Below are 13,652 nucleotides of genomic sequence, written 5' to 3' on the forward strand. Positions count from 1 at the left end.
AGACCTGTTACTGTCTTCATGGACCACTGACTATCTGCTCTCATCACCATAGACCCTGTGCTCATAAAATGCTTTCAGATGAGGTGTTGTAGTTCGCAGGGTTTTTTGCTTTGTGTTTAGTTTTGTTTGTTTGTTTGTTTGACAATATCTCACTTCATGCAACTGACTTGTACAACAGATGTTTAGATAAATCCTTTTTGAGGCAGCTCAGGTCAGGTGACTTAGTGGGACTTACCCAGTCAGTAGCTGCCAGTTCTCTGCCGTTGACTTCTCCCACTGCACCATTGAGCATCAGTACTGGGTGTGGGTTGTCTTAGCCTGCAGCTCTGGTTTCTCTCACATCTGCCTTGGAGACAGCAGCTTTAGATTGCTCTTGAAACCAGAGTTTTAGACTGTGTCTACATAGCTGCCCATTGGGAGTTCCCAGAACCACCCTGTTCCTCCCTTTGCCTCTGTTCTTCTGGAGGGTGTGTAGTTAAGTCATACACCATGACAGGTGAGGACGGAAGTGCTGCCTTCCTGCTCGCTCTGTTGGAGTTCACTAATTGCAAGGACTGTCCCTCCTTTGCCCACTCACTCCTCTACCAAGTATCCAAGTGCCGCTTTTGTGCCAGCCACTGTCCTAGGCGCTGAGAAGCCATCTTTGTGCCACACAGGCGTCTCCAGTATGACGTCAGAGGTTAAAACATTGGGTTTTTTCCTTTCCCTTTTTGTGGGTAATTAAGCTGAACTCAAGTTTTGTGCTTGCTTAGTTTATGGTTTGCGGTTCCATTTTACATGTCCATTTAATGATGGTTAACAGTTTAACGTGAACATTTTTCTTGTGTTCTGTGCAGGGGTCTCTGATAAATTCCTTCAAGCCATCGGGACCCACAGCAGCATCCGGTCAGTTGTCCACTGGTGATAAAGCAGCAGGTGAGTCTGCAAGTGTGTTGATGAGAATGAAGCTGAAAGATGCTCCTGATAGTTCTCTGTGCAGACCACAGAGCCAGCAGCAGGCACACAAGATGCCGTGTTCCGAAGGCCTCGGCTTTGAGGAATTGCAATGCTGTTGATAAGCCCTTTAAGAATTTCTGAAATTTGGAGTTGAATTTGAAAGACTTTAGACTCAACATAGAGAAAACTTTTGATTTTTTTTTTTTTTTCTTTTCTCTTTTTGGCTTTTCAATACAGGGTTTCTCTGTAGCTTTGGATCCTGTCCTGGAACTAGCTCTTGTAGACCAGACTGGCCTCAAACTCACAGAGATCTGCCTGCCACTGCCTCCTGAGTGCTGGGATTAAAGGTGTGCGTCACCTCTGCCCAGCTTTGATGTTCTTTTTCTAAAAGAAGCAATAGCAATGTCTTCGTGCCTCGCTGCATGGTCATTGTTAGACGCATATTAGACAATTGATCACTGTTCCCTCTTTTTTTTTTTTAATATTTATTTATTTATTTATTATGGATACAATATTCTGTCAATGTGTATGTCTGCAGACCAGAAGAGGGCACCAGACCCCATTACAGATGGTTGTGAGCCACCATGTGGTTGCCGGGAATTGAACTCAGGACCTTTGGAAGAGCAGGCAATGCTCTTAACCGCTGAGCCATCTCTCCAGCCCACTGTTCCCTCTTCTTAAAGGGAAAAGATTCTCATGCCTTGTAGCAACCTTACAGATTATAAATTACTCTTCCTCTCCTCTCCTCTCCTCTCCTCTCCTCTCCTCTCCTGTCCTGTCCTGCCCTACCCTGTCCTGTCCTGTCTCTTACCTTGCCCTCCCTCTCATTTCCTTCCTTATCCACTAGGGGGTCTCATATAGCTCAGGCATGACAAAGTTCTGTAGCCTAGATGATCTTACCTCTGGTTCCCCAGTGCTAAGATTCTCTGCGTGTGCCACCGTGCCTGGTTTTATACAGTGCAGGGCTTTCTGCATGCTTGAGAAGCACTCTTCCAACTGAGCTACATTCCCAGCCCCCTTGCAGTGACTATTCAAAAGCTATTAAGATATATAAAATAAAACAGATTTATTACGGTGTAAGATCTCATTAGGTAAGCTAATAATACAAGGTTTTGTAGCTTCACAGACTTGCCAATTAACTTAAGCATAAGTGTTTGTAATTAAGTTAGTTTTTACAGAAGCTGGAAGTATTTTTACCTTAGTATACATTGTCTAAGTGCCAAGACTCGCACGGCTCCAGGGAACAGCCTGACTAGGCTGACAAGGGAATGAGAAAAGACAAACACACAAAACACACAGGCTCACAGAAAAGCAGGGATTAGGTGGACTACCCACAGCAGCCTGGAAACTCAGCATGTTTATTCTGTGTAGCTGAACATGGAGGCAGGGTTATCACATATAGATAAATAGGGAAGTAGGGTTTTAGACATACAGCTAAATAAGGAGGCGCGTTTGGCTAATGTTGGTAGGAGCGGTGTCAGTAGGGAACAGTTTTCAGGCTGTGAATAGGGGTGCTGGAAAAGGCTTCAGTGGCCATTTTCTGCACACACTGTCAACATTCACACTCAGACCAGGAAAGAAAGCTTTGCTCTTTCCTTCTGAAAGAGTTGAGCCATTGGTCCTTGACATGGCCAGGGCCCTGCCAAGCATTACACATTCCCTCGGGACGTCATTGGCTCTCCAGTCACTGGATCTTTCTCCGTGTCTGCTGTTGATCTCCTGTTGCCACCTCGTGGGCACCCCAGCTTCCATTTGATCAGCCTGCTGACCTGGTTCTGCATCTCGCCTGCCACTCTGTGTCCTCGCTTAGCAGTTCTGTTAGAGACTGAACATCCATGGCAGCTGTTCTCAGAATGGCCACCAGTCACTTCTTTCTCTGTCGTCCAGAGCCTTCTGATCTGACACTCAGAGTGTCCCTCACACAAGCAAACCACTGTGACATAGACCAACACAAGTTTAATGGGTTCAGCAAAGACTTGCTTCGTTTAGAATTCAAACAAATGTGTTTCTTTCTGGTTAATATTTCTGAAAAAGTTTCAGAAGAGCATTTATCGTAGTTCTCTAAGTGACTTTGTTGCAGTTAAAATTAAGACTCAAGGAGACAAAGGCCTCTAAAGCAGCGTCTCGGGCAGCAGTGTGGCTGGCATGGGTGCACAGCCGCTTGCTCTCCTCTGCTGTCTTCACCTGCAGGGTGGTTAGGCTTAGAGAACTTTTCTCTCTTAGGCTGAAACCTTCTTTTCTGGGAAGGAGAGTGTGGCATGCCTTGATTTGACATCAGCATTGACAGAGCCATAGAACAAGACTGAGCGACCTCCAGCACAAGGCAGGCTCTGGGTTCAGACACACGGTCTGAGCTGTAGGGATTACAGACTAGAACAGCACTCTGGGTGACTTGCAGAATGTCCTTATTTTCTCCATTTCAGGTCCAGGGACAGCCAAGACAGAATCAGCGGTGACGTCAACTCCATCTGCTGTGGGGCAGCTCAGCAAGCCTTTCTCCTTTGCTCCATCAGGGTCAGTGGTGAACTTAAGTTCTGTTCTCAGTCATTATCAACCACATCCACACGAACCCTGAGCTCTCATATCTGTGCCAGTGAATCTACTGACAGTGGCAGTGTTGAACCTTGTAATGTGAATCTATTTTCCCTTTTCGGTTCAGGGTTATTATCATATTTACTCTTTTTTAAGCCTAAACCTCATTTTTTTTTCTGTCAGAGAACATTTGTTCACTTCTGTAGGTCGACCAGTGTATCTGGTGTTTGTATTGACCCTGCTGAGTGGTAGTCAGCATGGCTGTGGGGTGGGCGGTGTAACTGCACTGAGAATGTGGTGAAAGACAGTAACCATTCCGAAATTCTGATCTTTGAGTAGGGAATAGGGGGCTCAACAGAGAGACTTGTGTACCTCAGGCTGACCCAAATTTGCTGTGTGGCTCCTGAACCTCCTGCCCCGACCCACTGTGTTCAGTAAGGGGCGTCTGGTTTCAGGAAACAGTGGCATGGTGTAGATTAGTGAGTCAGGTTGGTGAAACAAAACAGACTTTTTAAATTTTATTCTTTATTCGCTGTGGACTGACAGTGCCCATTTTCTGGGTTCCATCGTAAAAGCCAGGCAAGTTGCTGAAGCTGGCGCTTCCTGGTTTTGCTGGAGTCAGACAGTGACTGCCATCCAAACCTAGCAGCAGATTTGTTACCACTGAAGGGCTGTGTATTCGTTTCTTTTAGAGAAGCTCCTAATGCTTTCACTGTCTGCTCCTGTACCTGATCCCATTACTTCATTCCTTTCCTCTGAGCCGTGTGTTCCTGAGCATCCTCCAGCGCAGCGGGAGAAAGGGGCACTGAAATCAATTGGAAGTTGTACAATACGTTTATACCTTCCAGGGATAATTGGAGCAGATTTTAAAGAGTAGGTCAGGGCCAGGATTACTGTATCCTTTACAGTAATAAGTAATAAATAATAATTAGTCTTCATGTCTTTGAAATGACAGTACACTTCCAATTTGTAAAGAAAGCTGGGGGGTAAGAAAAAAGAGCTGGAAAGGTTTGGGTCAGGGAGCCAGTGCCTATTTGATTTTTTTTTTTTCTTGGCTTAGGTTGAGGCAAGCTAATTTGAAAGAAAAAAAAGTTTTTGCTTTTTAATATAAAAAATGTGCAGCATATCCTTAGAAGGTCTTTGTCGATTTGAGGATGGCAACGACAGATGAGAAAACGTGAATCTTGGCATTATTTACTGTATTTGATAGGCTTTGTTTTGGAGTTACTCAGTTGGAAATGTGTGCTCCTGCTGCAGCTTGCAGTCTGTTGCTTTACACCCGTGCTGCTCTGCACAGCAGGTCTCCTGACGTGCTCCTTGACTTGAGGTGCCCAGAGGCTGTCCTGTCCTCCCTTCTGCTGCCCTACCAGACTCCCTTCCACTCACTAGGCAGGCGTCTGCTCCAGTGTCTTCCGTGCTCATTCTTAGTCTGCTTTCACTGCTGCAACTGTACTTTTCTTACAATCAGCCTCTGCCCAGCCAGAGCCTTCCTGCTGCTGCTCCTCTGCTTGGATGTGCTGAAGTGGCTCTGCTGCCTCTGAGATACGTATTTGAACTCTGCTGTTGCTTATCACTGGGTGTGAATTCTTCAAAGGCAGATTGTGTGAATGAATTACAAGGAGGACTGTTACAAGCTGATGTGTCTTAAGTTTGTTCCTTTCTGACTTCTCTTTTTCCACTCATCAGGACTGCCTTCACTTTCGGGACAATCACACCAACTCCATCTTGTGGTCTCACTGCCGCACCAGGTACAGTCCCCGTGTTGCACAGTGTGCTTTCGTGTTTCCTTTAGGAGTGGTCGTATATGCGTGTGTATTGACATTGTGACTCCCTGGGCTCGTTCACAGTTTCTGCAGTCAGCTTGACAATGGTGATATACATTAGAGGCATGTCAACGGGCTAGGAGTAGCTTAGCACACAGATGGCACTGGCTTTAATCTGTAGAAGTTGAGCAGCTGCAGAGTCTTCGATCTTGAGCCTGGTGTGGTGCTGGTGAGAGGGTAGAGCACGTGGTGGAAGGAGAGAGCTGATTCCTGGCTGCTGTCCTGCCTGTCACACACGCATACACAGAAAATAAAATGTTAATGTACATGGTTTGGGGGGAGGGTTGTTGCTGTTTTTTTGGTTGGTTGGTTTTGTTTGTTTGTTTTGTTTTTATGGTTTTTGTTTTGTTTTGTTTTGTTTTTTGTTTTCACACAGAGTTTCTCTGTGTAACCTGGCTGTCCTGGAACTCACTTTGTAGACCAAGCTGGCCTCAAACTGAGAGATCCTCCTGCCTCTACCTCCAAGTGCTGGTAACATAATATTTTTAAAAATAACCTGTTGTGAGGAAAATCAATTTGTTTGCATAATTATGAACAGGGAAGGACTTGCTTCTCAAAGTCATTTGCTGTAACATCTAATATTATATTAACATTTGAATTTGGGCCCAAGATAAGGTAGACACGGTACTATGAAAGAAAAGACCAAACCTTGTCCTAGTCTGTGTGTGCTAGGAATCTGTAACCTCAAGTTGTATTCTAGACCCACCCAAAAAAGAACATTTTTGTCAAGATCCTCCAAGCTCTGTCTGAGTAGTTAAATATATTTTATTTCATTTAAAAGGAAGCCTTTACTATGAAGCGAAGGGTTTTTATTAGGAAGTGTGAAATATCAACTGCTTGATGGAGTTTAGCATCATACGTGAACCTCCATGGCAGGCAACCTGCATTGGGTCATATTTCCTTTGCAGAGTTTTGTCTTCAGCTAGTTTTCGTCTAATCCAGTGTCTTCTGTCACCTTTGTGGGTCTGGCGACACAGGCTTATAATCACAGCGACTTGGGAATATGAGGTAGGAGAATCACAAGTTAAAGTGAGTCTCGGCTACAAAGGTAGTCGAGGCCAGCCTAGGCAATGTAGCACTGGACTGTCTCTAAGTTAGTAAAAAAAAGAGGCCTGGGAGGTGGAGCACAGCGCTGTAGCGCATGCCCGGCATAGACGAGAGGATACCCTCAGTCCTGCGCCATGCTTTCATAGTCTGCCTACTTCATTCAGGGTTCTTCTGGGCTTTGCATGGGATAAATAGTCAATCGTCTTTAGTTTTTCACTCAACCACACACCTCCCCTGCTTTTGTGTTAGGAATAGAACCTAATACTTTGTATTTAACAACTTTTTAAAAAATTTTATTATGAAACATGGTGTCACTGTTGCTTAGTCTGGTCTCATACTCCTGGAAACAAATGATCTTTCCTACCTTACCCTCCTCTGAGTACCTGGAACCATATACCACTGTGCCCAGCTAACAGATTACCCTGTGCTTTCTGTGTGGCACTCAAGCACTGGAGTTTCCTAGTCAGAAGGATCTCTCTTAATATCCAGATGGGGCTAGGGCATTGAAGGTATAGCAAACACTCTAATTCTAGTCTGGGTATGGATCTAACATTTTCAACCTTTGCCTGCTTTGATGTAGTTCACCTTTTCCCACCCCGCCCCGTATGTTCATGTGTGTGAAGCAAGCGTGCATGTGCAGAGGTCAGAGGATGACCTGAGGTCTCAGTTCTGCCTTCCACCTTGTTTGCCGTTCCATATGACCTGCCAGCTAACCCATGTTCCACGGATTAGCTTGTCTCCAATTTCCCTCTTGTTTTAGGGGACCCTGGGTGAATGCTATCTTTATGGCTTTATGTGGGTATTGGGAATTCTGGCTTGGGTCCTCACACTGTGACTCAAGTTTTGCCCACCCAGCCTTCTCCCCAGTCCTGCCTACTCTCACTTGCCAGAGTAAAAATCAGCTCAGAAGTATGAAAGCTTGGAGAACAAAGCCGTTGTCCAGATCATAGGAAATGAAAGTATGGACAAGATGTGATTGCGACCCTGTGTCAACTCTGAATCAGTACGGTGGTAGATAACAATATAAAAGCCATAAACAACGTCACTGGTAGTAAAATGCCTAACTCAGCAAAACCCCAGTAAAAAATGTAATTGTAGTAAAAATTACCATTCTTTGTTCTTAAACAGTGACGAGCTTCCAGTTCAGGTCCCATTGACCTGTCATGATTATCCATAGATTAGCTAATGTGCGGGGTGGGAGGGAAGCCATTACCCAACACACTTTTGAGAATACATAGATAGCTGCTTTTCTGCTTCTCTGGGGATAATTTGTTCATTTTGTATATCCAGGTGCCATATGTTTGTTGGGATTTAGTGGTCAGAAAAGACTCTTGATTCCCTCCCACCTAGAGCTGTCTCAGTCAGGGCTAATGCTCCTATAGAGAGAGAGTAGTCCTTCCGTGCTTTCCAGGGATCTCTGCCATTAGAGCCGGCTGTCCTGACTGGAAGAGAGGAGAGAGATTGCCATAGTAGTGCAATCAGTGGAAATCTGATAAATCACATTTTGCTAAATCCAACCCTTTTCCTGGTTTCTTTTTTTTTCTAGGGGCAGCACCCCCAACTAAAGAGTCAAACCAGCTTGAGGCATTCTCATTTGGCGGGGGAAGCAAACCTTTCTGTGAGACCATTCCTGGAAGCTCACCTGCTCCTGCAGGAGGGACACCATCACCTAGCACCTCTGTGACAGCTGCCTCCCTGGGAGATTCTGCTCCGCCCAGCAGCAGACCTGCAGCTCCTGCTGGAATTACTGTGTCCACTGCCCCTAGCAAATTGGAAACTCCAGCGTCCAAGCTGGGAGAGCTCCTGTTCCCCAGCTCCCTAGCTGGAGAGACGCTAGGGAGCTTTTCAGGACTGCGTGTTGGCCAAGCTGAGGACTCAGCAAAGCCAGTCAGTAAGGCCTCATCCGCGGGCCTAGCTGGAGTCCCGCCAGCCAAGCCCTCGGTGTTTAGCTTTCCCAGCACTTCAGTGTTAGGGAAGCCCATGGAGGCCACTGTGACGTCCTCTGTGACTCCTGCCCCAGCAGCACCAGCCTCGTCTCTGAGCGTGAGCACTAGCAGTTCCTCAGCAGCAGTCTTTGGTGGTCTGCCTCTCACCAGTGCCGGACCTTCGGGCTTCATCAGTTTTGGTGGGGCATCGCTGGCTGGTAGCAAAGCCAGTTTCTCATTTGGAAACCAGCAGACTAGTAGTAGTCCAGCGCCATCAGCTGCCCCCACACTGACCTCAGTTGCCTCAGTTCCAGCATCTTTCCCCACCTTGTCATTCGGTGGCCTCCTGAGTTCAACATCAGCTTCTTCCCCGCCCGTGTCCTCTGGTAAGAGCCCAGAGGAGGCCATACCATCCGCTGTGACCGAGAAGTCAGGCCACAGTGAAGTCTCAGCATCAACACCCTCCCTTCTAGTACAGCCACAGTCAACCCAGCCTCCCCAGGCTTCTCTGCAAACGCCTGACCCTGTCAAAAAAGAACCTGTTCTTGTGCAGACCACAGACAGCAGCTCCACCCCGCCAGCATCTGCTGCCAGTCTTGTGGCATCTACAGAGGCCACTCCAGTAGCCCCAGGGGACCCTGACAGCAAGACAGAGGCTGTGTCTCCTGCTTCCACCTTTGCAGGGCCTGGGCAGGCTGCTGTGGTAGCAGCTGCTCTCACAGAGGCAGGCTCAGCAGTCATTGAAGCCTCGGGTACTCCTACCACCTCCAGCACAGCCTCCAGTAGTGCCCCAGCTTCTGCCACAGAGACAGCCGTCTTTGGAACTGCCACTTCTGGCTCCTCGGTCTTCACACAGCCAACTGCTGCCAGTTCTAGCTCAGCATTCAGCCAGCTCTCCAGTAACACAGCCACTGCGCCCTCGGCCACCCCCGTGTTCGGGCAGGTGCCAGCCAGCAGCACAGCCACAGCCACACCCCAGGCCAGCAGCTCAGGATTTGGCAGCCCTGTGTTTGGTGCTTCAGCTCCTGCAGTCTTTGGACAGACAACGTTTGGGCAGGCCCCAGCCTTTGGGCAAGCGACAAGCAGCCCTGCGAGCGGCTTTTCTTTCAGCCAGCCTGGGTTCAGCTCTGTGCCTGTCTTTGGCCAGTCTGTGTCCTCTACTCCCACATCCACCAGTGCGAATGTCTTTGGAGCCGCCTCGAGTGCCAGCAGCCCTGGGTCCTTCTCATTCGGACAGGCTTCCACCAACACAGGAGGGACACTATTTGGCCAAAACAACCCTCCTGCTTTTGGTCAGAGCCCTAGCTTTGGGCAGGGAGTCTCTGTGTTTGGTGGCACCTCAGCCACAACCTCTACAGCAGCACCTTCAGGGTTTAGCTTTTGTCAAGCCTCAGGTAAGAACATCGCAGAACATTTTCACTTTGTTCTCTTCTGTGCTATTTAAAACAAGCCTTCACTATTTTTGTGATTAAAGTTGAGGGTCTGGGTGTTGAGAGAATGCCTATAATCCTAACTCTTAGAGGGCAGAAGGATCCAGAGTTCAAGGTCAGCTTTGGCTATATAGTACATCCAGAGTCATCCCAGGCTACGTGAAATCCTGCATCAGAAACACAAGAGCAAATAAAAAAATGTAAATGGAAGAAAGAACAAAGAAACAAAAACTGATATCCAAGTGAAGGAGAGCCCGGACTTGCTTTGTCCTGATTGGCTGTCCTTGTGGCACAGGGCTGCTCAGCTCTTGTTCCTCAGCAAGCTCTCCTTTGCTGGCCATAGACAATTGCGCAGGTTTAAAAAGTACATCTCTTTGTTTAAGGGCACAGCGAGTAATTAAAACTTGGAGGGCACTTTAGAGCCAGCCTTGCCATACTCAGGCAGCCTGACCTCACTGTAGAGGCGCTAGAGAGTAGGGAAGGACCTTCCATGTAGGCCACTGTTCTGAGGGTAATTGTTTGGTTTTTGGTTATTTTTGGTTGTTTGAGACAGCCCTAACTGTCTTGAAATTCACTCTGTAGACCGAGCTCGCCTCAAACTTACAGAGATCTACCTGCCTCTGCCTTCTGAGTGCTGGAATTAAAGGCCTGCACCATCACTGCCCAGCTTTTGTGGGTAATTTTAATTTCTTTTGATGCCATCTTTCTTATGGGAAGTGGACATACTGCCATCTGTGTAGTGGTTAAACACACAGAGACACACATTTTACTGTTTCCGAAGAGAAAACTAGATGCTTCACTCTGCTGTATCCAGTCTTAGTGTCTGATTTCACTTCTAAAAGTAGCCAGTATGCGTCCTAATGTGGAGATCTGTTCCAAGTTTGGCTTTCTGGTGATCCTCTTATGAAAGGTAATTTTGAGGGCAGTGGTACATACCTTTAATCCTGGTATTCAAGAGGCAGAGGCAAGAGGATCTCTGAGTTTGGGGGGAGAAATTCTTTGCAATTAGACTTCAGGAGAAACAACAATGATTTCTTGATAGGCAAAACGCAAATAATTTCAATTCATTTCTTTGGTGATAATTTATTTGAAATGACTTGTAACTTGTTAAAAGGAAGTTTTTCCTTCTTTCAATGAATATTAAATTCTTATTTTAAAAAAAAAAACCTCTAGGGCTGGAGAGATGGCTCAGAGGTTAAGAGCACTGGCTGCTCTTCCAGAGGTCCTGAGTTCAATTCCCAGCAACCACATGGTGTCTCACAACCATCTGTAATGAGATCTGGCGCCCTCTTCTGGCATGCGGGCATACATCGAGGCAGAATGTTGTATACATAATAAATAAATAAATCAATCAAAAAAAAAAAAAAACCTCTAAAGACACAGTAGAAAGAAAAACACAGCTCTGAGGTCCCAGATGCCCTGAGTCTGTGCAAAACAAGTGCCCCATCTGGGTGATAGATGTGTGATGCTTAGTCCCAAGAATGGGCAGGGAGAAGGCCTAAGAAGAGCAACGTTTTAATGCTGCCTATGCTGAGCATCAAAGATAGGACTTAAAAGTCTGTGCAAGCCTCGGCACACCCGCTCACCAAATTTGGACCCTCCAAAGGGTCTTGTTTAAACATAGAGTGCTGGATGGAAAGTCCCTGGAGCTGCCACCTCCAGGCCTGTTGGTAGGAATTGTCGTTGCCTGCGCTCTTCCTCTCCTTGTTACAGCCCCGCCTCGCTCAAGATAATCCGTGGACATCAGGGAGAATGATTCCCAGTGTTAGGCTAGTCACACCACGTCCTGAAAGAGACTGGTGCAGCCTCAGATTGTTGTATCTGAGGCTACCCTCAAGGGTCTAGAACTGACCCCATATGAATACCGATTAACAACTGTGTTTACATAGACTTTTCTCCATTTCCTCAGTGGGAAAACAATTTCTAAAATTCATGGGTGTGTGTACAATGCATTTTGATCAGAATCATGCACACCCATCCCGTTTTATGAGCTCCTACTCCCTTCTTCTCAATACACCCCTCTGCTTTCCTTTCTTTTTTTTTTTTTTTTTTTATTACTGACAAGTTTGATGGTTTGATTATTGTGCTTTCATGACATGGAGCATGGACAGCTTGCCCATAGCCACCCTTCTAAAGAAAGATAACTCCCCTCTCAGTAGGAGTAGGTCTTTCGTGTTCCCCCTCCTTCCTGGCGTTCTGGCAGGCAGGTAATCACTGCTGCTGCGAAGTCATGGGCAGAATAGCTTTAGCATGTCAGACGACAGCATCACTGCATTCCTTCCTGTCGCTCTGCTCTTCAATCCTTCACACTCCCTCGCTCTGTCCGTCTCCCACTGTGTGCTCAGCGAGAGCCCTTAGTCCAGTTCAGAGTTGAGCACTCAGCCGACCTTAGTCTCAGCATAGTTCTGATTTGCAGAGAGCTTCTCTGCCCGAGCCTGAAGGCAGCACAAACCTGTGGGTGTAAGTGCGGACATTTGAAGGGCAAACCTGAGCAGAGCGTAGTGTAGCTCCCCGCCTCCTGCCGCTCCCTTCTCGGCCTGGGCTTCTGACGGACTGTCCACAGTGCCAGAATGAGCGCCCTCATGCCGAGTGGGCTTCAAATCCAGGAGAGAAGTTACTGGTTACTCCCATAACAGTCAGCCACTGCTGCAGAAATAGGCACATCTTTTCTGGCCAGTCAGTATTGTCGCATGCAGGGAAAGAACACCACCGGAGCAGACCAGTGATGGCCTTAACCCCAGCAGCATCCGTAAACATCTGAAGGCCCTGCGTGTTTTGTTTTGGGTTTGGGTTTCATTTTGATGTTAAAAAAGTTTTATCCAAATTAAACCTTTGGCTTTATGTCTTACAGGCTTTGGGTCTAGTAATACTGGTTCTGTGTTTGGTCAAGCAGCCAGTACTGGTGGATCAGTCTTTGGCCAGGTAAGTGTGTGTGGTTGTTCTGTTTGTATCAGGATCTATCCAGTCTCCCTCAATGTAATAGATTCAATTCACTCTCATGGTCCAGGCTAGCAAACAACCACATAGAGTTCTCTCTCTTTTTTTTTTTTCCCCATTCTTTCCAGACAGGACTTCTCTGTGTAGCCCCAGCTGTCCTGGGACTCACTCTGTACTATAGGCCAAGCTGGCCTTGAACTCAGATCTGCCTGCCTTTGCCTCCCAAATGATGGGATTAGAGGTTTGCACTACCACACCTGGCTCCACATCTAGTTCTTTTTTTTTTTTTAGATTTATTTATTTACTATGTATACAGTATTCTGCCTGCACATCTGCCTGCAGGCCAGAAGAGGGCACCAGATCTCATTACAGGTGGTTGTGAGCCACCATGTGGGTGCTGGGAATAGAATTCAGGACCTTTGGGAGAGCAGATTCTTAACTACTGAACCATCTCTCCAGCCCCCACACTAGTTTTAAACTCAGTCGTTAGGTGCCTTTAGGGTTCAGGAGAATCACCAGTGTCTGTTAGGTCTGCTACCTGTTCTCTTAGGTCGGGGTTGACTAAAGCCAACTGTTGGCCTTGCTTTGTTTATAGTTATTAAGCCAAGGATGGTTTTTACTTCTTTATTCATTCATTTATTTTTACAGAGACAGAATCTAGGATCTCGCTCATGTTAGACAAGTACTCTCCCACTGAGCTACATCTCCATTCCCCTACCCCTACTTTTTAATTTAGTTTTTATTGTGAAATCTGGTCTAAGTTGCCCAACCTGCCATCCTTCTGCCTCAACTTACTAAGTAGCTAGAATTTGAGGCTTGTGCCACCAAATCTGGCATTTTGTTATCATGGTTGTTTTTAGTTGTTGAATGGTTGTTTAGGAAGAAGACTGTAGCAGAAACCACAGTGTATGATCCTGTGTGAGCTGTCTGTCTGCGCTCCTGAGCCTCTTGTTGGCCTGAGCTATGGCACTTGAGCCGTGCAGAGTTTGGAGTTCTTTTTTGAAATAATTCATATAATCAGG

The 13,652-nt window shown here is 46.7% G+C and overlaps 1 protein-coding gene across 2 annotated transcripts in view; it reads left to right on the forward strand.

Moving 5' to 3' along the window:
* The window catches only part of Nup214 (nucleoporin 214), a 76,967-nt gene that overhangs the window by 46,932 nt on the left and 16,383 nt on the right, over positions 1-13,652 (forward strand). For both annotated transcript variants that reach the window (XM_041674541.1, XM_041674543.1), the window contains exons 26-30: positions 837-915; positions 3,360-3,450; positions 5,155-5,216; positions 7,885-9,657; positions 12,545-12,615. In XM_041674541.1, coding sequence (XP_041530475.1) covers positions 837-915; positions 3,360-3,450; positions 5,155-5,216; positions 7,885-9,657; positions 12,545-12,615 — 2,076 coding nt within the window. The remainder of the gene's footprint in view (positions 1-836; positions 916-3,359; positions 3,451-5,154; positions 5,217-7,884; positions 9,658-12,544; positions 12,616-13,652) is intronic.

This window comes from Microtus oregoni, unplaced genomic scaffold, assembly GCF_018167655.1.
Source record: "Microtus oregoni isolate MIOR12 unplaced genomic scaffold, Mior012 000025F_ref0000491, whole genome shotgun sequence".
NCBI classification, from domain to species: domain Eukaryota; kingdom Metazoa; phylum Chordata; class Mammalia; order Rodentia; family Cricetidae; genus Microtus; species Microtus oregoni.